This window comes from Cervus elaphus, chromosome 23 (genome assembly GCF_910594005.1).
Source record: "Cervus elaphus chromosome 23, mCerEla1.1, whole genome shotgun sequence".
In the NCBI taxonomy this organism is placed as follows: Eukaryota; Metazoa; Chordata; class Mammalia; order Artiodactyla; family Cervidae; genus Cervus; species Cervus elaphus.
Window position 1 is genome coordinate 64056838 of NC_057837.1, and position 27936 is coordinate 64084773.

The window sequence follows — 27936 nt, forward strand, 5'->3', positions numbered from 1 at the left end:
CTTTTTCTTCTAATCCCAAGTAGCCCAGAGCCCTACATATATATAGAAAGTGTTCGATAAATACGGGTGGTTTTGGATGAAAGATGTCTGGTTGGTGTCTCTCGCTCTGGGAGTGAGAGAATGAGCTTCACCTTACTGTCACCTAATGTCTCCAGGTCTACCCCTGAAAGGCTCCTCGGGTTTATTCTTTAGTCCCTCACCCTCCCTACCCTCCCTTCTCCACTGCCTCCCTCTCATCCCTCTTCTCCAGGGCTATTGCTTCAGCTCATCCCCTCCAACCTCACCACCACCCCAGGGCGCGCCTCACTCCCCTCTGCCAGACCCAGACCCCCGCCTCCAGTGTCACCCCCGCCTCACCTCAGACCCTCTCCCCCAAAACTATGCCTTTGGCTTCGGACCCCCAATCCCAGATATCCTCCCTCAGAGCCGTGGCGCGGTTGTGTTTCCAGGATTATTTATTTAGCTTCTTCCCCCTCCCACAGGGCTGCCCCTCGGGCCCCCTCCTCCAGTTCCATCTCTTTGGACCCTGCCTCCGGAGCTGTTCTTTTGGCCTCTGCGACCCGCACCCAGAGCCATTCCTCGGCTCGCGTCCCGAGGCTGGTCCGGAGCCGGCGGCCCCGCGGGTCCCGCCCGGGTGCTGCCCCCGCGCCCCAGGCCGCCCCCCGCCGGGGCGGGGCGCGCGGAGGCGGGGGCGCGCTGGCGGCCGAGGCGGCGGCGGCGGCGGAGACAGGCGGGCCGGGCGCGTGTCCGCGGCGCGGTGACTCGGCGGCTCCGCAGCGGCTGCAGCGGGAGGACCCGGCCGGAGCCGCCGCCGCCGCCGCCATCGCAGCCGGGCGGCCGGGCCCCGCCGCCGGGATGCCGAAGAGCCGGGGCGGCCGCGCCGCGCCGGGGCCGCCGCCGCCGCTGGGCCTGGCCCCGCGCTGCAGCCGCTGGCGGGCCCCGGGGCGGCTGCTGCGGCTGCTGCTGCTGCTGCCCGCGCTCTGCTGCCTCCCGGGCGCCGCGCGGGCGGCGGCGGCGGCGGCGGCGGGGGCCGGGGACCGGGCGGCGCGGGCGGCCGAGGCGGAGGCGCCCTTCGCCGGGCAGGTGGGGCTGGCGCGCCGGGCCGGGCTGCGGGCTCGGGGCTTCCGGGCAGGGCGGGGGGCGGCTCCGGGGCCGGGGTCGCGGAGGTGGCGCGCCGGGGGTCGGCGCCTGGGGTCCGGGCTAGCGACCCAGGGCGGGGGCCGGGGAGGGCCGCGCAGGCCCGCGGGGCCCGGAGCCTTTTCAGCACCGCGGACAGGGGCAGCGGGCGGGGGCGGAGCGGGAAGGGTCTGGATTGTTGTGGCGGCGGTGGGGTGTGTGGCCTGCATGACTATGTGTGAGGGAAACCGTACAACGCCTGGGAGTAAATAGTAAGCGCAGCCAGTCTGTTGTGGGTTGGGAGAAGAAACCGAGGATGTTCGAGCTGGAGACGGGAAGGTTGGGGGGAGGGGGGTGGCGGGGGACCGGAGAAGGACTCGATCACTGTCTTCCTATCTGAAGGGCTGTCACGTGGAGGAAGGATAGACTTGCTCTGCGTGGCCCCACAAAACAGAACTAGGGCCCACAGGGGCGGGGGTAAGGGTTGCAAGAAGGCAGATTTCGCTCTAATACAGGAACAAGTTTGTAACAATCGGAGCTGCTCAACCAGCTTCGGAGGCGATGAGCTGCTCATCACAGACATGTGCAAGCAAAAGCTCCAGGAAGGGATTGGATGGATGCATGCATAATACCTGCATGGATACAAGCATAATAATAACAATCATGCCAGCTAGCGTTTACTGTGCTCTCACTATGTGCCAGGCCTGGTGCTAAGTTTTATAAGAATTATCTCGTTCAAACCTCGAAACTAGGAGATAATTTCATTTTGCAGATGAGGATATAGACCCGGAGAACTAAGTGAATTGCCCAAGGTCACACAGCTAGTGAGTGATGAAGTTGGAATTCTAACCTAGGCAGGCTGACTCCAGCCTTCACATATTTAACCATGATATTATCCTGTGTCACACAAGTCGGGGCAGGGGCATTGAACTAGGTAATTTCTTTGGTCTCTTCAAACCTATAGCAATTCTGATAAGTGATGTTGAGACAGTGGGTTTGGGGGTGGGGTGGGGTGGGCTGTTTGTTTTTTGATGAAGAATACCAGAGTAATTGCCTCACTTATCATAAGAGATGGAGTGTGTTTGTTGAAGCAGTCTGTTCAGAAGAATCTGCCAGAACAAGGATTCGTAACTGGGCATCGGAGTCTGAAATCTTGTATAAAATTGTGTTTGCATGTGCAAATGTGTTTTTCTTGGAGAGAATCCCTAGATTTCTTCAGACTGTCAAAGGGGTATATGATTCCCCCAAATCAAAGTGTGTGGAAAGTCTCTAGTCTTGCTTGTAGTTTTCTTCCAAAGGCCTTAAAATTGCTGTTGACTTTAAGTGAAAACTTTCCTTAGCCTGTTTGTGTTTTCAGCTTTATTTCATCTCAAAGTGATGCATTTCATGAGTTTATACCCTATAAAAAGTAGAGTTCCTTTAGTCTTCCCTGGTGCACAGGGTAAGATGGAAAGACCCCAGCCTGGGATTTAGGAGGCCTGGGCTTTTAATCCTACCATGGTTTCTGTGACCTTGGCCATTTTCTTCCTGAACTTTACCACCTCTAATACAAAAAGAGAGGGGCTTCCCCGGTGGCTCAGTGGTAAGGAATCTGCCTGCAATGTAGGAGAGGTGGCAGGAGCCGAGGGTTTGATCCCTGGGTCAGGAGGATCCCCTGGAGAAGGAAATGACAACCCACTCCAGTATTCTTACCTGGAAAATCCCAAGGACAGAGGAGCCTGGTGGGCTACAGTCCATTGGGCTACAAAGAGTCAGACATGACTTAGCAACTCAACAACAACAGTACAAAGAGATGGGGTAAATGATCGCAACTTTGAAACCCTTTTATTCCTGTGATATTTCAAGCATTAAGAGCAAGCTCTTTTGTTGAAAATGTTAGGATTTGAAGAGAGAGTAGTGCTACCTACTCCTTGTTTTTATCAGTTTTATAAAGGCTTTGATTATTCCACCTCTCTTAGCCTTTGTTTTTTCATACTTAAGTTTCCCCCTTACAATAGATCACCTCTAGAATAGCCACATTCATTCTCTGAGTCATTTTAGTTGCCCTTTTCTAGCTATCCTTGAGCCATAACTTTCAATAGATGTCAACCTGACCATTGTCCCCAGATATGGAAACTTCTCATCTTATACAATAGAGAATGATTTCCTCTTTGGTTTTTAGGTCCCTTCCCACTTCTGTGCATCATTTTGTCAGCCTTCCTGACCCCAACATATTAGGACACTGCCTTTAGGAAACAATCTGCAGCAGCTCCCTGATCCCCTTCCTGGGCCAAAACTGATAGCCTGGAACACAACACCCTATCCGTGGATTATTCTTACCAGAGCACATTGTTACCTTACATTTCCCCAGGGTGACGTTTATCTGCCATTTTGCATCCCACTCAGTACCTTCCTTCAGCGCACGCTCTCTCTCTCTCTCTCCTTTGGCAGAGCATGCCCCTACCTGAAAGGGCTTAATACGATCTGCAGTCCTGAAATTTTCACTTTGCTCTACTTCTTCTGGATCACTTATAAAAAATTTAAATCAGACAAGTCCTGGCATGGTCTCTTGGGGCCCCCTGCATTTTTAATCTCCCTTCATTTAGAGATGTGACCAGCTCCATCTATTTATTTGTATCCACCTGTTTATTTCTTGCCTTCTATTCTACTGTTGTTTCTTTTCTTCTACTGTTTTCTATCTCTCTCTGAGTTCTCAGGCCTTGGTTTAAAAAAAAAATCACCCTCAATTTCACAATGACTCCATTTTCCGTTTCTAATATATCATCCAAAACTTTCTGTAAGATAATTATATCCACTGCTTCTCTGAATAATTTGCACACTATTATCCTCTCACTGAATCGGAGTGGATCACATGATTGAGACCTTATAGAAATATTGTTGCTTTTCAGCCAGCACATAACATTGATTAGTCCTCTCTCAGACTTTTAAGGTTTCTGGAGTCTGACTTCTCCCTACCTCCTCACTAGAAGCTGCCTTTCCCCCTGTTCATCCATACACATCCTTACTCCAGACAAGCTCATCTCTCCTTTATCCTAAGACAAGCTACCTGTGTTTCCCTGGACATTTACACATGTTGTTTACATCTGTACCTCCCCGCATCTGTCTGCCTCCTTTCTTAAAGTTCCAGCTTAAGTCCTGCTCTCTAGGAAACTCTCCCTGACTTCTCTAGGCATTTTCTTCTCTTTTCTCAGAGGAGCACTTTGAGGCAGCTCCAGACAGTTTGTCATTAAAAAAAAAAAAAAAATCTAAGCATCATTTAGGGGAAAAAAAAGTTGTGTTCTTAGGCAGGACCTTCCCCAACCAAAGCATTTTATGTTTTTATTTACTTATTTTACCCCCTCACCACCACCACCCCACTTTATGTTTTTAGATTCAGCACAGTCCCCAACTCTTGATGCTCATTGTTGGTGTTTTGTTTGGTGGTTGTTTTTCAGCGTGGATCATTTTAAAAGTCTCTATTGAATTTGTTTCAATATTGCTTCTGTCTTATGTTTTGGTGTTTTGACAGCAAAGCATGTGGGATCTTAGTTCCCCAGTCAGGGGTGGAAGCTGCACCCTATGCACTAGAAGGTGAAGTCTTAGCCACTGGACCACCAGGGAAGTCCCTCAGTGCTCGTTGTTAATTACTCAGTAAGCAACCCATGATTCTGCTCTTCATCCTTTATACCAAAGAGTTACATGTATCTGAAATGGACACTCATGGGCCTGTGGTCTCAGGATGCCTTCTAAAATCTTCTTAGGGATAAGACTCATTGCCTCCCTATCCTTCCTTCAATGAAATTAGTGTTGCTCCTCTTGACAGTGGTTCTATGATGATACCCTTGAGTTCTTTCACAACTCTTTAGGGAGGCTGTCTTCTAGTGGTGGTGGCATACAATAGAGAGGAATTAAGAGGTGGCCATGACCTTAGAGATCACCAAGAAAGCACACAGCAGTACTTACCAGGTATTTCTTGAATTGCTGTAAGTTGCCCAAGGTCACTAAGCCTGAAGTAGAACTTTTCCTTGGTCTCCTGACTTCTTAGTTGAAAGCAATTTCTCTATCCTTGGCTTTTATTTCATATTTCCAATCTTTTATCACCAAAAGACAAAGCGCCCCCCCCGCCCCAAATTCATTCAATCTGTTTTCTCCTTTGCTTTCTTGAGTCTTTCTTTTATATTTTGCACTTTGGGTGGTCCCACTGATTCTCTAACTGGCTTCCTGCATTTGGTTTATTTAAAACATCTCTTTCTCTTTTTATTAGCTGAGTGTCCCACAAATAGATTTTTGGCCCTCCTAACTTCCAATTTAATTCTGAGGAGGGTTGCTATGGGCAGAAAGGGGTAAACCAATCACCACTGGCCACATGAGCACAGAAAGTGACTCCAGGTCCGAGTGGTTAATGGATTCCTGCTCTCTCAACTGGTTTTGAGAGTCTGCTCTGGGCAGATGAAGAAAGTTCTTCAATTTGCACCTGCAGTCAAGAAAAGTTAGAGCCCTGAGTGAGTCTAGGGGTGCATATGTATGTGTGCGTGCTCAGTCATGTCCGATTCTTTGTGACCACATGGGGTGTGGTCCATCAGGTTCCTCTGTCCATGGAATTTTCCAGGCAAGAATACAACAGTAGGTTGCCATTTCCTCCTCCAGGGGATTTCCACGACCCAGGGATCAAACTCATGTCTCCTGCATTTTCTATGTTCGCAGAATACCACCTAGCCACCTAGGTCTAGGGATGGGAAGCGCTAACAAATTCCGAAGCCAAAAATTTATTTCAATGTGATCATGCCCTCCAATATATCTTCATTCTTGTCTGAAAAAATAACTTGTCAGGGATTTCCCTGGTGGTCCAGTGGCCAGGACTCCATTCTTCCCCTGCAGAGGGCATGGGTTCGATCCCTGGTTGGGGAATTAAGATCCCGCTTGCCACTCAGTGCAGCCAAAAATTAAATAAATGAAAGTGTCACGCTTTCCCTAAAAGCAGCTATTCAAAAAATTTTTTTCACCATGAGGAAGTTCTTCCTTTTGCCTAACTTGAGCCTAATCTGCTGTATCTTTCATTCATTTTCTCTTATTATGACTGTGTTTTTTCCTGTCACTGTAACAGCCTCATAGCTTACAGTGCTTTGCACTTTCCAGATGCTTTCATGCATGTGGCCCCATTTGATCCTGGCAACAGCACCATGAGGTAGACAGAGACGATATCATCCTCATTCTATAGAGGGGCAAATGGAGACTCAGAGAGACGTGACTTATCCACATGTTGTCCAGGGACCCACATGGAGCTAATAAGCAATAAAGCAAGGACCCAAAACAGGGTTTTCTGTCCCAGATCTGAGTGTTTTCCCCTCTATACTAAACTGTCCTATTCTGGAATATTGTAATAACCTTTAGCCATTCCAGTCACTGAAGGAGATAGTTTTAGAGCAAATACAAGTAAATTATAGTAGTACCATAGAGGTTAATCTTAGGAAACATCTAGCTTTATGATATGGTAGAGTTTAGACTCAAAACCAGAGGAACCAATTCTTAATAAGGCTGCAGCCAATGACACCTAGCAGAGTGTCTGCCTGGCACATTCTAGATACTTGAGAAATATTTTAAAATTGATTATATTATCTGTGTCCCCCACCAACTTTTTTTTTTAATATTTGTATATTCATGGCTGCATCAGGTCTTAATTGAGGCGGGCAGGCTCAGTATTTGAGGCGTGCAGACCTAGTTGTGCTTTAGCACATGAGATCTTAGTTCCCTCACCAGGGATCAAACCTGATTCCCCTGCATTGGAAGGTGAATTCTTAACCACTGGAGTCCTCCCGACCAACTTCTTTTAATAGTGGTTGGAATGGTACAGATGAACCTATTTGCAGGGTAAGAACAGAAACGCAGACATAGAGAACGGACTTGTGTCCATAGTAGGGGAAGGAGAGGGTGGGACAAGTGGAGAAAATAGCATTGACATATATACATTACCATGTGTAAAATAAATAGCTACTGGGAAGGAGCTGGATAGCACAGGGCACTCAGCTGGGTCTCTATGATGACCTGGAAGGGTGGGAGGCTCAAGAGGGAGGGGATATATGTAACATAGAGCTGATTCACTTTGTTGTGCAGCAAAAACTAACATAGCATTGTAAAGCAATTACACTTCAATTAAAAAATAAATTTTTTAAAAAGTAAAAAAAAAAAATCGTGATTGGCATGCAAAAGTCAGTACGTTTTTTGAAGAAGGATGACTGTGTGCTAGAAGCTTAAACAAGGTCTGGTCAAGCACCAAAATGGGAGATGTGGTTGGGGAGGTCAGGGAGTGTTCTAGGAAGAAGGTTGTATCAAAGATGAAACTTTGAGGGAGGACAAGGACAAAGAATGGTGAGTGGGGCTGTCCACAGAGAGAGAAAACATGAACCAAGGCTCCACACAAGTGCGGGGCATATTTAGGAAATGGTAGAGAATTTGATGTGCCTGAGGCCGTGACTTATTGCTGTTTCCAGTGAGAGTGTTTGAGAAAAGTCTGGAAAGGGAGGCTAAGAGCAGATTGTGAAATTGGCTTTTGTCCAAAGGCTGAGGGGAGTCATAAAAGGTTTCTGAGCAGAGAAGTGACCTGCTCAGAGCCGTGTTGAGTGGGTGGAGGTACCCAGGCCAAGTTGTTCTGGGTGCTGGCCCCTGCTGGGGCTCTTTCAGCTTTCTTAGCACAACCCAGGTCTGTGTTCCTGTCCTAGTGTGTGGATAAAAGCTGTGCACCCCAGCGCTGGCCTCCCCCAACAGAGTGATTCTGGAACAAATCCTTCGGTTTCACTGGACCTCAGGATTGCTTTTGTTCAAGTTCTTCCCTGGTGTTTCTTCGTCATTACTTTATGCATTCATTTTTTAAAAATATATGTGTTTATTTATTTATCTGACTGTACTGGGTCTTAGTTGTGGCACATGGGATCTTCAATCTTCATTGGAGCATGCAGAATCTTTAGTTGCGACATGGTAGGATCTAGTTCCCTGACCAGGGATCAAACCCTGCATTGGGAGTGAGGCGTCTTAGCCACTGGACCACCAGGGAAGTCTCATGCATTCATTTTAATGGGCAATTTGTAACTAGGCTTTGATGATCTATAGGATAACACAAAGCCATGTATAAAAAAGATAATACTTCCTCAAAGATCAGACACATTGTTATAACAAACAAGGTAGAGAAAACAAGGCATGGTTATTAACAACTTTGTTAGCAATAATAATTTTAAAACACTTCCGTACCACAAACACTCACATGCACACCATTCTCTGTGCTCCAAAAGCAATGGACCAGAAACAGGTATCCTTCCCTTCATCTTCCCCTCGCCCACCTCAGGAGAACCAACAGCCAGCCTAGCACCTCCACCTCCTGGACCAATCGTCCCTGTAACTGCTTCTCTCCACCACCACTGCCTCCACTTTAAACTTCCATCCTGTCTCGTCTGGCTTCCAGAAACTTCCCACCTGATCAAGCCTCTCTTGCCTACTTCTAATCCTTCTTCCCGTGGCAGCCAGAGTGACCTTTTAAAAATAAATCTACACAGGGGCCAGTTATATCTGAAGCAAATATGGCAAAGCCAAGATTTAACAAAGCCAATAGGTGATTATCCAAGGCCTTAAAAAAAAAAAAAAAAAAAAGCTATTTTTATGCCTTTCTGAATGCTTGCAATATTTAATTAAAAATTTTTTAAACAAAAACATCTGATATGTGACTTCCACTTTCACTTTGCTAAAAATGGTTTTTAAGGTAAAGGCTAAACTAATATTGCTGTACTACGGCCACTTCTTTTAATTCTTATTATGGAAAAATTTCAAACACACGTTGAAAGTATAACAAACAGTATCATGAAGCCCCTTGTACCCAGCACCAGGCCTCTGAGGCCCTGCATCACCAAATCCTCCTCAGCTCTCTGCTCCATTTTATACCAGCTTCTCAGTAACCTCCCTGAGAGGTTAGGCTTCCATGGTGGCTCAGACGGTAAAGAATATGCCTGCAGTGCAGGAGACCTGGGTTCAATCCCTGGGTCTGGAAGATCCCCTGGAGAAAGAAAGGGCAACCCACTCCAGTATTCTTGCTTGGGAAATCCCATGGACAGAGGAGCCTGGCAGGCTACAGCTCATGGGGTCGCAAAGAGTTGAACACAACTGAGTGACTAACAGTCTTCAGTAACTAACCTCCAGCTATCCTGGCCTTCTTTCTCGTTTCCTAATATGCAGGCTTCTTCCCATTCAGGAATTCAATAAGATATTCTTTTCCAGGAGTGCTCATTCTTTGACCTTCACCTCTTTCGCTTATATACAGGTCTCAGCTGAGATGATACACCCTCCAGGAGGTCAGGATCTCCTGTCACATACTTACTTTTTTTAAATTTTATTTTATTTATTTGACCACGCCAGGTCTTACTTGTGGCAATGAGGGATCTTTGATCTTTGTTGCTGTATGTGGGATCTTTAGTTGTGGCATGTGGGATCTAGTTCCCTGACCAGGGATTGAACCTGGGCCCCCTGCATTGGGAGCACAGAGTCTTAGCCACTGGACCACCAGGGAAGTCCCATGTCATGGGCTTTCTTTCCCAACACCTTCTCCTTTTCCCTCATTCTACTTATCACCATTGGAATGAAGCGTTTCATCTCTGCATGTCTACCTCCCCCTCCAGTAAGCTCCATGAATAAGAGTTCAGTGGGATTGACAGGCACGGAGACCACTGTTTATGATGAACTATGAAAGACGCTGTAAGCAACGAGTGTACATGGGACCACACAGGTGGTGGTGATGGTGATCTAGTCACGAAGTCATGACTGACTCTTGGGACCCCATGGACTGTAGCCCACCAGGCTCCTCTGACCATGGGATTTCCCAGGCAAGAATACTGGAGTAGGTTGCCATTTCCCTCTCCAGGGCATCTTCCCCAAGCAGGGATCGAACCCAGGTCTCCTGCATTGCAGGCAGATTCTTTATCAACTGAGCTACCAAGGAAGCTCTGAAGCAGAGGAAATCCATTTAACCCGGGATAGTCCTCCCAGGTGAAGTGGCATTCAGGTTGCCTTTCTAAGGATACCTAATAGGTCATCAGGGGGTGACTAGTATCCATGTAGGAAAGGCCTTCTAGGGAGAGGGAGTGAAAAAAGACACAGAGGAAGGAACTTGCAGGCTGTGTTCGGGCAACACAGGTAGGTGAGTAGCTTGAGGAGGGGGCCCGTGGGGTGTGCAGTAGAAGGGTGGGGCACACAAGTCAGAGGCTAAGGCTGGAAAGGTGCACTGGCATCAGACTGTGCGGCTTGTGAGTGCTGGGCTGAGGAGCTCGGACTTTAAGACTGGCGGTGAGGAACCAGAGGATCTGCTCCATGCTCAATCTAATCAAGCTAAAGTAATAGAACTTTATATAATTACTTAGAGGTTAACTACTTCAGCCGTCTGTATTTCAGCTGAGAAACTAAGGCCTGACCACGGTCTTTGTCTACCTTCTTCCCTTGTCTAAACTCATCACTAAGTCAAGCCCAAGAGGACAGAAAACATGGCACTGGAAAGGACAGGAAGACAAGGGCCCTCGCTTCTCAAGAGTGAATGAGCGCATGGTTACACTCCCGGCCTTGGAAGGAGGCCTGCCCAGAACTGGGAAACTCAGACATCCCAGGGCTGACCCAAAACCCCAAATGTGCCACCTCCCTGGGCAGGGCGACTGTCTGGCTTGTGGTGGCCTCCTGGGAGTGGGCCAAGGACACTGTGCAGAGTGCCAGGGAATTCCCGCTAGTGCACTTACCACCCACTCAAGAGACGGTGGCAGCCAAGAGGCAATGCTGCACCATTAAGGTGTTTGTCAAGAAGCTAAGTTGGGCGTTGTGGGCGATCCTGAGAGCCCTTTTTAGACTGGCTGTAAGTGGGGGAAAAAAACAACACAGCGTTTGGAGGCAAACCAGAGCTAGTGTGGAGGGTGTAGCATGGCAGCGGGAACGCTCCTGGGAGGCAGGGCCACCAGGCTCCAATTTCAGCAACTCCACCAACTTGCTCTGTGATTTTGGATAAGTCACTTCTCCCTCAGTTGAATTTTTCTCTCCTGCAAAATGAGCATGCTAAATTAGATAATCTTTAAGTTATTTATTGATGACTGAATTTTCTAGATAAACTACGTGGTTAAGCCCTCAAGTCTGAAGTTTGAAAATATCAGTAATAACTCAGATGGGTTCTTTTCAACAGTGAGAGACTTTATTTTGGGGGGCTCCAAAATCACTGCAGATGGTGACTGCAGCCATGAAATTAAAAGATGCTTGCTCCTTGGAAGAAAAGCTATGTCCAACCTAGATAGCATATTTAAAAGCAGAGACATTACTTTGCCAACAAAGGTCCGTCTAGTCAAGGCTATGGTTTTTCCAGTAGTCATGTGTGAATGTGAGAGTTGGGCCATAAAGAAGGCTGAGCACTGAAGAATTGATACTTTTGAACTGTGGTGATGGATAAGACTCTTGAGAGTCCGTTGGACAGGAAGGAGATCCAACCAGTCCATCCTAAAGGAAATCAGTCCTGAATATTCATTGGAAGGACTGATGCTGAAGCTGAAACTCCAATATTTTGGCCACCTAATGCAAAGAACTGACTCATTGGAAAAGACCCTGATGTTGGGAAAGATTGAAGGTGGGAGGAGAAGGGGCCAACAGAGAATGAGATGGTTGGATGGCATCACTGACTCTTTGGATATGAATTTGAACAGGCTTCGGGAGTTGGTGATGGACAGGGAAGCCTGGCGTGCTGCAGCGCATGGTGTCACAAAGAGTCGGACACAACTGAGCAACTAAACTGAACTGAACAGATGGGTTCGGCGGCAAGGCTGGGACCTCAGCAGTGTGGGCAGAGAAAGAAGCAGGATTTTGGTGGGACAGGAGTTGCAGTGGTCCTTTACCTACCTGCCACAGTGATGAGGCTAACCTCTGAGGAGTCACCAAAGAGACACAGTGATTCGGTCCAGCAGCAACGACCAAAGGTGATAGTCCATGTATTGCTGGAGAGGGTGGGAGCAAAAATACAGACAGTAACATTGAGAGAATGCTTCCTGTGTGCTGGGACCTGCTAAATGCTTTTTTGTTGTTCAGTCACTAAGTCATGTCCAACTCATTGCAGCCCCATGAACTGCAGCACAACAGGCTTCCCTGTCCTTCAAGAAACCTAAGATCTTGAGAAAAAGATTCAGGTCCTGGCAATCTCAGTTTAGGACCTGAGGGCCAGACAGGGAAACTGAGACCAAAACCCACTCGTAAGGACTGAGCTAACATAGCAATGAAAAGGGAAGGAAGATCTTAGGGCACGCTTGATAGCAGTCTGCAACAACTCAGTACAGTCTCAGTGTTGGGGCTGTAACTGCTGATGGACTGTTTGCAGACGTCAGGGCTGTTGGGGAGATCGGCAGGTGAAGGACCCAGGAATGTGAACAGAGTTGAGGCACAGAAGGCAGGGGCTGGCTCTTGAGCCAACTTTAATAGAAGGCTTTCCAAAATGGCAACGTGCTTCCTGTCCTAGTAGATCAGAGGTGATACTGAACATAACATGTTCATTCTTCACGGCACAAAGTCGTCACTCCCAGCCGTCCTTACTACAGTGGTTCTCAAGCTTTAGTAGGCAACAGAGTCACCTTAGGTGCTCGCTTTAAAAAAAAAAAATTATTTATTTATTTTTGGTTGTGCTGGGTCTTCTTTGCTGCGTGTAACCTTTCTCTAGTTGCCATGAGCAGGCTTCTCATTGCAGTAGTTTCTCTTGTTGTGGAGCACAAGCTTGACAGATCGGGTTCAGTAGTTGTAGCACACAGGCTTAATCTCTCTACGGCATGTGAGATCTTCCCAGACCAGGGATCGAACCCGTGTCCCCTGCGTTGGCAGGCGGATTCTTAACCATTGGACTACCAGCGTAGTCCCAGTGCTCATATTTTAAAAATGCAGGTTCCCAGTTCCCAGCTTCAGAGGATCTGATTTTATAAGTCTAAGTTTGCATTTGGTAACATGTATTTTTAACAAGCTCCTTGGATGATGCGATGCTGACAGACCATGATGTGCAAAGACTGTCCAGTGAGGGAACACAGCCTCAGTGTTTAGGGCTGCAGCGGTGGAGTGAGGGATTTGGAATTGTCACCTATCAGGAAAATAACAGCCATTATTAGTGCTATCTTTTACTGAGCACTTCATACCACGTATTAGTTATTTAATCTTCACAACCACTCCATGGGGCACATGCTAAGAACATGATGGAGATGGAGCTTGATGTGAGCAGTAAAGAGGCTGAATAATTTGCTGAAGGTCATGTAACAAGTAAACCAGAGAATTAGGATTTGACCCCAGTGCCTTGTGTCTTCAGAACGTACACCCTTAACCATAACCCTAAACGTCCTCTCCACCTGCCTCGCTCCTCACCACTCACCACACCCCACCAGAAGCCTGTTCATGTTTACCTCCTCATATAAGAAAAGCAGCTCTCCTTCTGAGTCCCATTCTAGGAGGCTGTTGACTGAATGCCTACTGCTTTCCTTAAAATGAAGAATTTAGGGTTGAAAGAAGTGGTAGAGAATATTCCAGAATATTCTATATAAGAATCCCTTTATAACAGTTCTTAACATGGACAGTTTTGCCCACCCTTGAGGGAACTCTTTGGCCAATGGAGACATTTCTGCTTGTCACAGCTGGTCGGGGGGGGGGGGGGTAATCCTGCTAGCATCTCATTGTAAAAGCTAGGGTTGCTGCTAAATGTCCTACAATGTACAGGACAGCCCCCCTACAGCAGAATTATCTGGCCCAAAATATCAATATTGCAGAAGTTGAGAAACTCTGTTCTATAGCAAATTCTGACCAGAGATCATTCATCCTCACCCTGAGCGCTTCAACTTGTTTTCATCCAATGCATAGGTGTCTCTGCTGGCCCCGTGCTAGGTGTGGGGATACCGTAGTGAAGAAGACAGATTATGGCCCCTGCCCCCGGGCACTGTGTAGTCTAGGAGAGGAGACAAGCAATTCCACTGCAACACCATGTGATAAGAACTATGATGAGGAAGATACTTGTTCCTTGGAAGAAAAGCTATGACCAACCTAGACAGCATATTAAAAAGCAGAGACATTACTTTGCTGACAAAGGTCCATGTAGTCAAAGCGATGGTTTTTCCATTAGTCATGTATGAAAGTGAGAGTTGGACTATAAAGAAGGCTGAGTACTGAAGAATTGATGCTTTTGAACTGTGGTGCTGGAGAAGACTCTTGAGAGTCCCTTGGACTGCAAGGAGATCCAATCAGTCAACCCGAAAGGAAATCATTCCTGAATATTCATTGGAAGGATGGATGCTGAAGCTTCAATACTTTGGCCACCTGATGCGAAGAGCTGACTGATTGGAAAAGACCCTGATGCTGGGAAAGATTGAAGGCAGGAGGAGAAGGGGATGACAGAGAATGAGATGGTTGGATGGTATCACTGACTCAATGGACATGAGTTTGAGTAAGCTCTGGGAGATGGTAAAGGACAGGGAGGCCTGGTGTGCTGCAGTCCATGGGGTTGCAAAGAGTCGGAAACGACTGAGCGACTGAACAACAAGAGGACTTCCAGTGGTCCAGTGGTTAAGAATCTGCCTGCCAATGCAGGAGACAGGTGTTTGATCCCCCATCCAGGAAGATGCCACATGTCTTGGGGCAGCTAAGCCCGTGCACCATATGTACTAAGCCCGCACCCTAGAGCCTGTGCTCCACTACAAGGGAAGCCACCACAATGAGAGGCCTGCACACCACAACTAGAGAGTAGCCCCTGCTTGCTGCAACTAGAGAAAGCCCATGCACAGCAACAGAGACCCAGCACAGCCAACAAATAAATAACTGAATACAATTAAAGGAAAAAAAAAGAATTGTGATAAGAGGGATGAACACTGACCAGGGATGTAGGTGGAACTCCTGAGTTAAGGGTTCAAGGAAGGCTTCCCCAGAGAAAGAAGAGTGTGATCTAGATAGAAGAAACTATGTATGTCAGAATCTGGAAGAGTTAGAACACAGAATGCTAGGTGGGGAGTGGTAAAAGAGGCTGCAGAGGTAGTCAGAAGCCATATCATGATGCCTCGATTAAAAAAAAAAAAAAACACTTTATTAAGGTAAAATTGACATACAAAAAGTTGCACATATTTAATGCACACAACTTAATGAGTTTAGAGATAAGTATACACCTGTGACACCATCACCACAATCTATGCCATCAACAAATCCATGACTTCCAGAAGTTTCCTCCTGCCCTCTTTATTTCTATCATCAGCATTAGCAGCATCGTCGTCTTCTGCTAAGAACTTAAGAGCTGCCCTTTAGCAAATGTTGTAAGTGTATAATACTGTATTGTTAACTATAGGCACTATGCTGAATAGTAGGTCTCCAGGATCTAGTCGTCTTGTGTAACTGACACTTTGTACCCTTTGACTTACACCTCCCATCTCCCCCTCCCATGAAAGCTCCTGATGGGAAGCCTTCGAAGCTGCCTCGGGGTATTTGCACTTTCTGTTCCCTCTTCCTGGAATTCCTTTGCCTCCTGCAGGTCCCTTGCTCTGACGTGACTTCCACAGAGACGTTCCCTGACTATTCTCTGTAAAATAGCTGTCCCATACTCGCCATGTCGTTACCCTACTTTATTTTTCATAGCACTAACTGTGACGTGGTTCATCTGCAAGACTGTAGCTAGAAAGTAAAGAGAGTGTTTTTGTTTGATGTTCTATCCCAGAGCCCAGCCCACATGCCTGGGACATGGAGGTCCTTAGTAAGTAGGTCCTCAGTAAAGACTTAGTGAATCAACAGATAGATGGAAACAAATTTGATGTTTAGGAGGCAGAGCCAATAGTTCTTTGGTAAAAGACAATGTGGGCCAAGGAGAGGGAGGAAACCTGGATCATAAGAAGCTTCTGGTTTGATGCCATAGCCTGGCATAGGAACCTAGCCAAAGGGTATTGAGCATACTGTGATCTGAGATCAGGCATTGCTCTGTAGGAGTGTGAGGTCCAGAAAGTCCTGGAAGGGGAACGGGATGCCTGACTAGTGATCTGATAGCGTGAAATGCCTGGTTTCAGGTAAAACTGAGTTTGAATCCTGCCACTTATTAGTTTTGTGGCTCTGGATAATCATTTAACCTCTCTGAACCTGTTTCTTCATCTGCAGACTGGGGATCATAAATTCTACCTTGTGGGGTTGTTGCAGTCTAGAGTGCCTGGTACAGTGCCAGGTATATAATAAATGTTCTAATAATAGTAATTGTTGTCATTTTGGGGCTTCCCTGGTGGCTCAGGGGTAAAGAATCTGCCTGCCAATGTAGGAGACTCAGGTTTGATCCCTGAGTCTGAAAGATCCCCTGGAGAGGGAAATGGCAACCCACTCCAGTATTCTTGCCTGGGAAATCTGACGGACAAAGAAGCCTGGTGGGCTACAGTCCATTGGGGGGGGGGGGGGTCACAAAAGAGTCAGACACAACTTAGCAACTAAAACAACAACAATGTTATCGTGGTTACTATAATTATAGTATGATTTATAATTCCATAAGATGTTATAGAAAAACCCAAATGAACTTTTTGGCCAACCCAATAGAACATCTCTATTAAAAAGTAGTTTATTTTCATGAGTCTGGATATATGTCCTGTGATCTCCTGTGCTGATCTTAGCTTGGCCCTCTGTGCCAACGAGAATAAATCTCCTTCATCCATAGCCATTTGACTTTTTAAAGACAGCCCTATCCCCTGCAGCCCTCCCTTCCAGTCTAAACATCCCTCATCTTTCTTCGTGGGCTACAGTTCCTATGAATGGCTGCCTCACTTTCCTGACCACTCTTCCTCAGTCATGCTCTAGCTTGTCACTGTCTGCATCTACAGGGCTTCCGCAGCGACTCAGCAGTAAAGAATCCACCTGCCAATGCAGGAGATACAGGAGACCCGGGTTCGATCCCTGGGTTGGGAAGATCCCCTAGAGGAGGGCATGGCAACCCACTCCAGTATTCTTGCCTGGAGAATCCCATGGATAGAGGAGCCTGGTGGGCTACAGTCCATCAGGTTAAAAAGAGTCAGACACAAAAGCAACTTAGCATGCACGCACTGCATCTACCACCTCTAGAACTGGACTTGGACCTCCCATGCATGTTGAGGTCAATCCCTCGTTCCTGTTCCTTACATCGTCACCCTAGGTTATGACCTCAGCTGCCCCAACTCTTTGATCAGGATCTTTGATTGTCATTCCAGTCCATGCTTCCCATTTTAATAAGCTTCCTGCCTGTCCCTTCTTTGTAGACCCCGCCTCTGACCTTTTTGATACTACCTCTCACCCTCTGTGTTCCCGACCAAACACCGGATCTTAATCATTCCCCTGCTCCAGGCCTGTACAGTCTGGTTTGCCCAGCCAGGAGTGAGGCTCCTGAACACCCCCAGGAGACACCCTGTCTTGGCCTATCCATCTCTCTCCTTCCCCAGGGCCATCTCTGTTTGCCAAGAGCAAACGGCAGCGCACCGGTTGATCTGCTTCTGGCCGCCTCCTTTGACACTTCTAACCTCACCACCGCCTCTGCTGTCTGCCGCTCCCTTCCCACTCCAGGCCACTTTTTTTCCTCCTTGTTATTCTCCACTCTCTCCTTTGCCTGCCACTACCGCTCAACGTCTCCGCTTCCGCTTCTCAGCTTAGGCTTCGCCCGAACCAGAATCCCGCCTTCTGGCCAGCGGACCAATCACGTGGTGCTGCCTGTGATCACTGCATCTCCGGCTCAGCCCAGCTATTTTGGTCCCTGCTCGCACTCTGAGATCTTTCTCACTTTCCAGTGGGTTGACACCTCTTTCAGCACTTAAAGGGTGACAGACGTCGTCTTAGAGTTAGTTAACTGAGCTGTAAAGTTTAGAATTCTGACGTGGCTGGTGATGGATTAATGGATCCAGGCGTAAAAAGATGAAAGTTAGGTCATTCTGTTTAAAACTGAATGGGGCTTCTTTCCTTTAGCGAATTTTATCTTTTTTTAATTGGGACCATGGAGCCTGTTGCCTCATCAAGCAAAGTCAAACCACAAAAGATGGAATTTCAGCAAATAGTTTTTTCAGCGCCGAATCAATACCATGGGTTGTTCTTAGTGCTTTCGTGTGTATTACTCATTAAACCTCCCTAGATGAAAACCCTTCGTGGGCACACAGACAGCACCTCCTAGACCAGCTGTTAATTCGTTCATTCATTCACTCACTCTGATTATTTATTATGTCAGGCACTGTGCTAAGTACTGTAGCAGATATAAAAATAAATATGGCAATCTCTGCTCCTTGGGAACCAATCTAGTGAGGAAAACATATCAACCAACAGGTGTGGTTGGTGTGATACACTGTGGTAGTTGTGTTTAGAGCAGCAGAGAAGTAAGCACTACAGGAGGGAATCGGGTTGCCCACTAGCTCTGCCAGGGAGAGTCCAGGAAGATTTTCCAAAGAAGGTGACATATCAGCTGGACTTTGAAGGATGAGTTTGCTACCATGCCTAAAGAGAATGGGCTCTGTTGGCAGCAGGAATAGCCTGGAAGGGTCAATGGGCAGAGAGTGTTCTGGATTAGGGATGACTGCAGTGTAGAAGACTTGCTTCAACATCAGGAACTTCTGCTCAGAGAAGTCAGAGGATTGTCTGGGTCACAGAGCAGGTGAATAGTAGAGACAGGGTTAAACAGCAGAAGTTGGAATTGTCTGGTCCCTAATGCACAGGATTTAGCCTTCCACCTTGTACACACACACACACACACACACACACACACCAGGTCCAATCTCAATGACCCTCACTTAGAGCTGTCATTTGGCCAGCCCCTTCTGTTCCCATTTCTGCTCTTAGGCGTCTGCCCCTGAGCCCCGAGGATTGTCCCCAGTGAACCCAGGAGGGAAGCAGAATCCAGAGAAAGCATATCCATTCCAGTGTTCATCCATGACCTAGACATTGGCCAAGGTCTGAGTACTTAGATCCTAACTCCTGACACTGCTGAGCTAGACTCTGTGATCTTCATAATGGATCCTGGTTGGCTTTGAGATGCTCCTTGCTTGAGTTCCCTAGTGGTTCAGATGGTAAATAATCTGCCTGCAATGCAGGAGACCCAGGGATTGAACCTGGGATCTCCAGAAGATCACCTGGAGAAGGGAATGGCTACCCATTCCAGTATTCTTGCCTGGAGAATCCCATGGATAGAGGAGCCTGGTGGGCTACAGTCCATGAGGTTGCAAAGAGTCAGACACAACTGAGAGACTAACACTTTGCTTGAGTATCCAAAAAAGGAGCTGGGTAAACCTGGTTGCCCTTTACCAACTAGGAGCTCCTTTCAATCCCCCCAAATTTTAGAAAAGGGTTTATGCCAAAAATTCTCTGTTCCCTGTCTCCTACAATATCATAGTAATGAGGATAGGAGGGGAGAAAATTGTCAAATTCCATACTAGCTTGAAGGCGGGTGCTCAAAAAAATACTCTGTTGACCAGTTTGTTGGAAGCATCTGTCCAAAGTTCCCCAGCCAGGACTGCCACGGTGATCCAGAGTGGTTAAGAATCCTCCCTCCAATGCATGGGACGCAGGTTGAATCCCGGTCAGAGAAATAAGATCCCACATGTTGTGAGGCAACTAAGTCCGCGTGTGGCAAACCACAGAGACCATGTCTCCAAGGGAGATCTTGCGGGTCGCAACTAAGACCCAACACAGCCAAAAATAAATAAATATTTTAAAAATAAACCTTCCCCTTAGTGTTGTTTTTAATAGTTCTCTAGCTATTTCCCAGATACTGTAATTCATCCTAATTGGATTTTAAGAGAATTAACTAATGGAGTCCACAAATAAGGAGGAAATGGATTTTAGACTGGTACCACACCTCTTTTGGGAAGGGTTTGAGGCAGTTTACAGAGTGAAACAATCTTTTGAAGTAAGATTTTTAAGGATGAAACACAACTTAGTGGTCAGAAAAATGAAAAACGTAACAGCAACTTGCAAGCATCACCATGTTCAACACTTACACGATAAATTTGACCAAAAGATTCCCAGCAGAAACACCAAAAAGGAAAACCACTGAGTTACCCAATATGCATTTTCTGAAACCAGAAAGCATACAGAATCTCCTGTAGAGACACCATTTTCCTCAAGGTAAAGCTTGATGGAGAGTGATTGTGTTTGGTCTCAGTAAAGCTGACTGACAGGGCGAAGAGAGCCGTTCCAGTCAGCTGTCATCTCTCTGCACACGGTGAGAGAGGTGGTCAGCCCCACAGCTCGCCGAGAGCAAGTGGACTTGATTGTGACTGTCACACTGCCCTCCATAGCACCCGCAAGGTGGCTCTCGGTCCAGGGGGAGGGCGGGGTAACCAGATTTCAGAATGCAGAGAAGGAGTCAAAGACTGTGTTTTCCACCTTGATTTTACAAAAGGTAACAGAGACACCATCCAAGGGGATAATAAACGAGTCACTTTTGAGTGATTATGTCAGGTACATTCGATCCTTTCGTCTTAACGCCATTCTTGTAGAGGAGGGTCATTGTTTACATTTTACAGATGAGGAAAAGTGTTTGTTGCTCAGTCGTGTCCAACTCTTTGGGACCCCATGGACTGTAGCCCGCCAGGCTCCTCCAGGAATTTTGCAGGAAAGAAGACTGGAGTGGGTAGCCATGCCCTTCTCCAGGGGATCTTTCTGACGCAGGGATCGAACCCAGGTCTCCCGCATTGCAGGCAGATTCTTTACCATCTGAGTCATCAGGGAAGCCCACAAATAAGGAAACTGATACTCAATTTGCCCAAAGTCACATAGCTAGCAAGTGATGAACTGGGATTCAACCTCAAAACTTTCCCATGATAGCGCCCTGTTTATTCAATCCAACAATTCTTCAAGGAAGTTTCTGTAAAGTACATAATGTGGCATTCTGGCTGGAAGGGGTGAGTAATACAGTAAAGGGATTTAATACTTTGATGACGTAACTGACCTGGGAATAGAAGTTGGAGCTTGACGAATGGACAGGTAACTTGTCAGTTGCCCTGTCATGTCCATTTCCAGATGTTTTGAGCTTTTTGGCTAATCCAAGACCACGGTCAAGTCACAAGAGATTCTCTGTGATTTGTCCACTGTGTGAACAGATAATTAATAGTGCATCATCTCTCTCCACTTCCTCCATTACAATCCTCTCCACTCATCACCATACTCCTCTTCCCCAAGTTCCTACCATTTTAAATACTGCTCAGAATGTGCCATGCTCTCCAGCACCTCCAGGTAATTGCACATACTGCATCCTTCAAGACCTAGCTCAGGACTGCCCTGGTGGTCCAGTGGTTAAGAATTCACCTGTCAATGTAGGGAACATAGGTTCAATCCCTGGTCCGGGAAGATTCCACATGCCTTGGAGTGACTAAGTTCATGTGTCACAACTACTGAAGCCCACGTGCTCTGGAGCCCATGCTCTGCAACAAGAGAAGCCACTGCAGTAAGCCCTCACACCACAACTAGAGAGTAGCCCCCACTCGCTGCAACCAGAGAAAGCCCATGCACAGCAACAAAGTCCCAGCACAGCCAAAAAAAAATTAATTTTAAAAAGATTGAGATACCACCACCACCTGGAAGCCTCCCCCGAGTTCCCCCTTGCTCCCCATCCCCACCCCTCCATGTGGATAACATGTCCCCTATTTTGTTCTTCCATGGAACTCTCTACACTTCTGATTTTTAGTGCTGTATTTTCATGATGGGTTTATTTGTTGGTCGGTGAGCTCCTTATTCATCTTTGCATTCCCAGACCCATGCACAGTGCCTCCTAGGTAGTCTGTGCCCAGTAATGTTCATTGAATGGACACAATGATCAGCTACTGTGTCAGGGGCTCCCTGGGCACTGGATATAGAGAGATGAGTAAAACATGGACCCTTCCCTGGAGGAGTTCAGAGTCTGATGAATACAGTAATGATTGGAACCCAATATTACAAGAACTATACTGTCTATGACAGGGGATTTAGGGAACACAGAAGAGGAGGAAAGTACCAGGCTAGGGAGGGAGGTAAGTCTTTCAGAGGGAGTAATTTATAGGCTTAACCTTAAAATAATGAAAGATTTTTGCCAAACTAAGAAGTATGCCAGGCATACAAGGGGAAAACATACAAAGGCATGACAGAGATTCAGCGTTGGGGGAAGCACAAGAAGTATTGAAATCCTGTGCCAAAATTTAGAATGAAAAACAGGTTGTAGATTTCTAATGAAAGAGTAAGGTTGTCACTCTCTTGGGGATGTTTTAAGACTTTATTATTCTGACTATTTTGTTCTTAATCAGTCAGATGGATTTCATCACAAGGCAGTGAAGATGTGACAGCCTCCTTGGTGAAATAAATAATAACTTATTTATAGTTTCTGGTCTGCCTCCTTGCCAAAATGGTTTGATTTGACTTGTCATAACAGACACAGCCACAATAAGATGTTCATATAGAAACAAAGAAACAAAATTATGCGGACGTCACTGGTGATCCAGTGGCTAAGACTCAGTGCTCCCAATGCAGGGGGGAGTGCAGGGGGCCCAGGTTCAATTACTGATGGAAGAATAGATCCCACATGTTGTAACTTAGAGTTCGCATGCTGCAACTAAAAAAAAAAAAAGATTCCATATGCCACAATGAAGAGGGAGGATCCCGCATGCTACAACTAAGAACTGGTGCAGCCAAATAAATAAATAATATTTTTAAAAAGGAAACAAAACTGTAGATGGGAAGAGCATTAATACAGCTTCCTAAGGTCTTTTTTCTTCATTTGCTCACTCGGTGTTCAAGATAATCTTCTGAGGATGGCTGGCAGTTTCCATGTGACTTAGAGACCAGCGTGTACATGCACTCTCTACAGGACATGCTTGTGGGTTCCATAGATACATGGATGTTTTCTTCATTTCCAGTTAATGCCACAGATATTTCCTGGTCCTCTGATTTCTAGCTGGTCAATGAAAATACTCATCTTTACTTTTCTGACCTTCAGATTCATTGTCTGAACTTCTTCATCCAAGCTACTTTCAGATTCTCTTGCCCTTTTAAAGTTTATCTCCTTTTTTTTTTTTTAATGACTCCATGCATAACATTTAGATAAGCACAGAAAAAAGAAATCCCCCATGATATTATAACAAAGGCTAATCACATTCATTCCTTTTTTATTAAAAAAATTTTTTGACATTATTTCAGACTTTCAAAAAAGTTTTCAAGAATGGGACAAAGAATTCCTAAACACCTTTCACCCAGATTCCCCATCTCTTAACATTCTACCACATTTTTTTTCCCTCTCTCTCCTCTCTCTCTTTCTCTAATTTTTTCCCTGAATCTGTTAAAGAAAATGTTGCAGACTTCATGCATTGCATCCTTATGTAAGCTGAAACACTTCAGTGTATATTTCCTAAAAGCAAAGAATTCTCTTACGTAGCTATATTATTATTTTTTATGTGTGCCCTTCTAGACTTTTTTCTATGCTCATATGTATGTAGTTATATTTAAATTAAATAATACACTGTTTTATTTTGTTTCTGTTTATTAATAATAGCTTGCTTCTTTGGAGGGATTAGCAATGAAGACTGTAGATAATCTCATTATCTACAGATAATCTATTATCTACAGATAATTCTACAAAAGGCTTCTACAGCAGACTCTGTCTCTAGATACAGTGGGTGTCTAGGGGGCACAGTGTTTCATCAAGTCCCTCTGCTTCAGAGAATGGACTGTTCTGGTCCTCTTGCGTGTCTAGGCATACGTCAGTGGAAACCACTGAGCACGTGGTAAAGAGATGGGGTGCTGGAAAGGCTAGGATGCATTTTAATCTTTATTCCATAGCCAACAGAAATTCAATGGAAGCTTGATAGCAGAAGAGTAAGCCAACAAGAGCCGTGTTTTCTGGAGGTTCATTTGACAGCATCTGCAGGAGGGAGTGGAGGAGACAGAAATCAGAACATGTGTCCTTAGTCCCTTGGGTAAAACGGTCCCTAGTTTCAAGGGCAAATGAGACTTCCCCGCATGATGCGTTCTTTTCTCTGTGCATGTTTTTCAGAACTGGTTAAAGTCCTATGGCTATCTGCTGCCCTCTGACTCACGGTCATCTGCGTTGCACTCAGGGAAGGCCTTACAGTCAGCAGTCGCCACCATGCAGCAGTTTTACGGGATCCCTGTCACCGGTGTGTTGGATCAGACAACAATCGAGTAAGATTTGCACAGGACATTATGCCTTTGAACTTTCCAGAGTTACGTTTGGGTTCACATTTGTCATGGCCTCATCTGTATACCCCACCCATCCTACCTTCCTATCTTCCAGTCCTGAGTGTCAGCTGGGAGGGAGTACCCCAAGGGGCCTTCTCTTACGTGAGCTGGGGATGTGTTCTGCCCTGAACTTGCTGTGTGACCTTGGACAAGACTCTTGACTCTTCTGGGCCTCAGTTTCCTTATCAACACAATAAGGGGTTTGGTTATAGGTGGCCTTAAATCTCTTCTGATTCTAATAAGTTGTGGGTCTGTGAGTCACCCTTCTGGTATCCCTGAGATGTATGCATCTCACTAAATACAGGAAATTCTAGAATAATGATGGCAAGTCTTGTTCCACTTTCCCCATTTTATTAAACATTTGCTGAATGTCTGCATGTGCTGGGCAGTGGGCTTGGTCCTTTGATCCCTGCACTCCAGAGGCTCCCCATTTAGTGAAAAACACCATCAGCTAGCTCTGCTGGTCTAAAACTCAGAAGGAAACACTGAACCTCAGGGAGATACTTAGGAGGTAAGGACAAGTAGGCCAAACCACACGGATGGTTTTATACTCAGGGAGAAGATAAAGAGGAGGGAGAGAAGAGTGATGAGGGTGGAACCCCCAGGAAAAGAAGCCAGCTGAGAAGTGGAGGAAGCCTGGCAGGGAGGCTACGGCCATTGCGGGGGGCAGAGGGGATGGTCAGCAGGGTCAGCCTTCCGTGGAGGTCAAACAGGAGGCTGAAAGGTGTCTGCTGAGTTTGGTAACAAAGAGGGCGTTGAAACCTCCATGGAATGATGGCAGCAAAGTCAGATTGCGATAGGGAGAAGAGGAGGCGAGGAGCGGCGATGGCAAACATAGGGGCAACTTTCAAGAAGCTGAGCAGTGGGAGTTTCCTGATGGTCCAGTGGTTAGGACTCCAGGCTTTCACTGCCGTGGCCTGGGTTCAATCCCTGGTCGGGAAACTGAGATCCCATAAGCCTGCCCACCCCCTCAAAAAAAGTGCTGAACGGTGAAGGAAAGGAGGGATAGATGGTGGCTAGAGAGGGATGAATTTTTATTTAAGATGGGGGAGGGTTGAGTTTTTTTGACTCTACGGAATAGCCATGAAAGTTATTAAAGCTATTTAAATGAAAAGCCGTTACTGACATGTTTACACTGCTGTGTTTAAAATGGATAACTAACGAGGACCTACTGTATAGCAGAGGGAAATCTGCTCAGTGTAAATGTGGCAGCCTGGATGGGAGGGGAGTTTGTGGGGGAGAATGGATACGTGTACATGTATTGCTGAGTCCCTTTGCTATTCACCTGAAACTATCACAACATTGCTAATCGGCTGTACCCCAATACAAAATAAAAAGATTTAAAAAAAAAAAAGACATAAAAAGGAAAAGAAAAGCCATTACTGCCAGGAAGGCATGGCCAAGAGCTTGGAAAGAGCTTCCTGGCGATGGGGGAGGGGGAAGGGCGGTGGGGGGTACCGGAACTCAGGTGGAAGGAGAGAGCAGGTCTTGGGGAGAATGCAGGCAAGTAGGCGGCTGGCAGAGAACAGGAAATCCAGCCAGTGGTGGATCCAGGATCAATCCACCCCTTGGGTGAGTCACTCCTTGAGGTAATCATCTCTCTAGGTCTCAGCTTGCTCATTTACTGAAGGGGTTGGGGGAGGGAGGGTAAGGGATGGAGGGGAAATGTTGGATTTTGACTCTCAGATTCTAGATTCCATTATTCTAAGCCTCAAGCTTTCAAATAAAATTTGGTGAGTCTGGGGTTTTATGATCCCATAGTCCCATACGAACATTTCCTGTGCCTCAGATCCTCTGATTGTGAGGTTGTGAACCCCTGAGACAATACACTTGACGGCTCCTGCGATGCTGTGAGTAAGTGGACGCCGTGGGCCTGCGGCCTGGGGAGCCCGGCCGCCTTTCCAAGCCGAGGTTATTTTGAGGGCTTTGCGCAGGCCTCATGGCATCGCCTCCTGCCGCGGCAGCGCTGGTGGCTCTGCTGAGGTGCCACCTGGCCCTGGGTTTCACTCCGTTCCAGAAGCCCCAGGCCCGCTGGACTGGGTTCAGGGAGTGGCAGGTGGCAGCAAGAGGAGGAGGCGGAGGGAGGGGGCTGGCATTTCCCACTTGCCGCTCTGCGCCCCCTCTTTGTAGGAAGGAGAGCGGGGTTGGGGGTGCTGTTTTGGAGGCACGGGGAGGGAGAAGGTGCTCACACTTAATCCCAGACCTGAGTGGGGAGCATGTTTGCAGGGAGAACTTGGAGACCTTCGTTTTGGCTCCAGCTCTGTGACCTCGGGTGTCGCTGCCTCTCTCTGAGCTGGTCTCCTCCCTGCCCCACCCCGGGGCCCTTCCAGGTCTAGCTCCACCTTGGCTGTAGCAAAGGTGCCTCCTGGGTCTCTTCCCAGGGACTGTCAGTGAAAGGAAGCTAGATCAGCCCCTCAAAGGATTATTTTTGAGTGTCTGCCTTGGGAAATGTCACACCTTATTCACTCCTTCATTCATTCAACAAACATAGCTCCTCTAACCCAACCAAGTGCTAAGCAGAGTGAAAAAGAAAAGAAAAACCCCAACTTTTGTTTGTTCAGGTACATTAGTTGATATTTCATTTATTCATTCAACAGAATCCCAGTCCTGCCTCACCCTTTGTTGTATTTTGCAAGTTACTGATTTTATCTGTGTATCTTTTCCCTTGTCTAAAATCGGGGTCAGTCATTTCTGATCACTTCACAGAGTTGCTTTGAGAATCAAATTTGTTTTTTTATTTGATTTTAATATTTATTTATTTGGTTGTGAGGGTCTTGGTTGCAGCACAAAGGATCTTTAGTTGGGGTATGGGGAAATTCTTAGTTACAGCATATGGGATCTAGTTCCCTGAGCAGGGAACAAAACCAGGCCACCTGCATTGGGAGCCCAGAGTCTTAGCCACTGGACCACCAGGGAGTCCTTCAAATTAATTTTTTTTAAAAAGAGAATGAACACTGAAAATTATACGCATTTATATCAATGCCTGTTACTGTCACTATTTAGTCTTTTAGTATTGATTTCTGAGTGTGGACGTTCTAGGTGAGATAGATACAAAATGAGTGGGACCTGGTTAAGTCCCTCAAGGGGCTTTTAATATTTGGTTAAAATAGTCTCTGTCTCCTTTCCTCTCTATTGCCAAAGGCAACTGCTTTTAACCACTGGAAATGAGGTCAGACTGTTTTCCCCTGCAGCGATCTCAACCTCTAGTTCAGTGAGCTGGTCATTAGGGTGGCAAAGGGACATGAGATGCAACGGTGACCCTTCCAATCAGCCATGATCTTTTAAATCTCCTTCCCCGGGCCCCTAGTTCACATCTCCAAAGAAGTCCCAGGCTCACTGTCCCCTAATGCAACTTTACTGATAACAAACAGTCATCAAGATTTACTTAGCTCCTAGCACAAGGCTAGCTTCTAAAGCCAGGATGATGAATACAACTCATTCCTGTCCTCAGAAAATTTACTATTTATTCAAGGCAATAAACTAATAGATTTCAAATCACAGTACAACGTAGTTAAGTGCTGTGGATAACTACACTCTAAGCCCTACAGTTGTTCAGCCACTTTTTGAACATCTGGAGTGATATAAAATTTACTGTTTTCCAAGCTGTGCCTTTCTGCCATGGGCTAGTTCTCATTC

At 46.6% G+C, this 27936-nt stretch overlaps 1 protein-coding gene and 1 non-coding gene across 2 annotated transcripts in view; one reads left to right on the plus strand and one right to left on the minus strand.

Annotated features, from left to right (window-relative positions):
- The first annotated feature begins 742 nt into the window (after positions 1-742).
- Positions 743-27936, plus strand: part of MMP24 (matrix metallopeptidase 24) — a 53169-nt gene continuing 25975 nt past the window's right edge. Inside the window, exons 1-2 of the mRNA XM_043883720.1 lie at positions 743-1083; positions 24095-24243. Of these exons, the coding sequence (XP_043739655.1) occupies positions 856-1083; positions 24095-24243 (377 nt within the window). The 5' untranslated portion in view covers positions 743-855. The remainder of the gene's footprint in view (positions 1084-24094; positions 24244-27936) is intronic.
- Positions 9571-9643, minus strand: TRNAG-CCC. Its single transcript has one exon. It is a non-coding gene; the product is annotated as a tRNA-Gly (tRNA).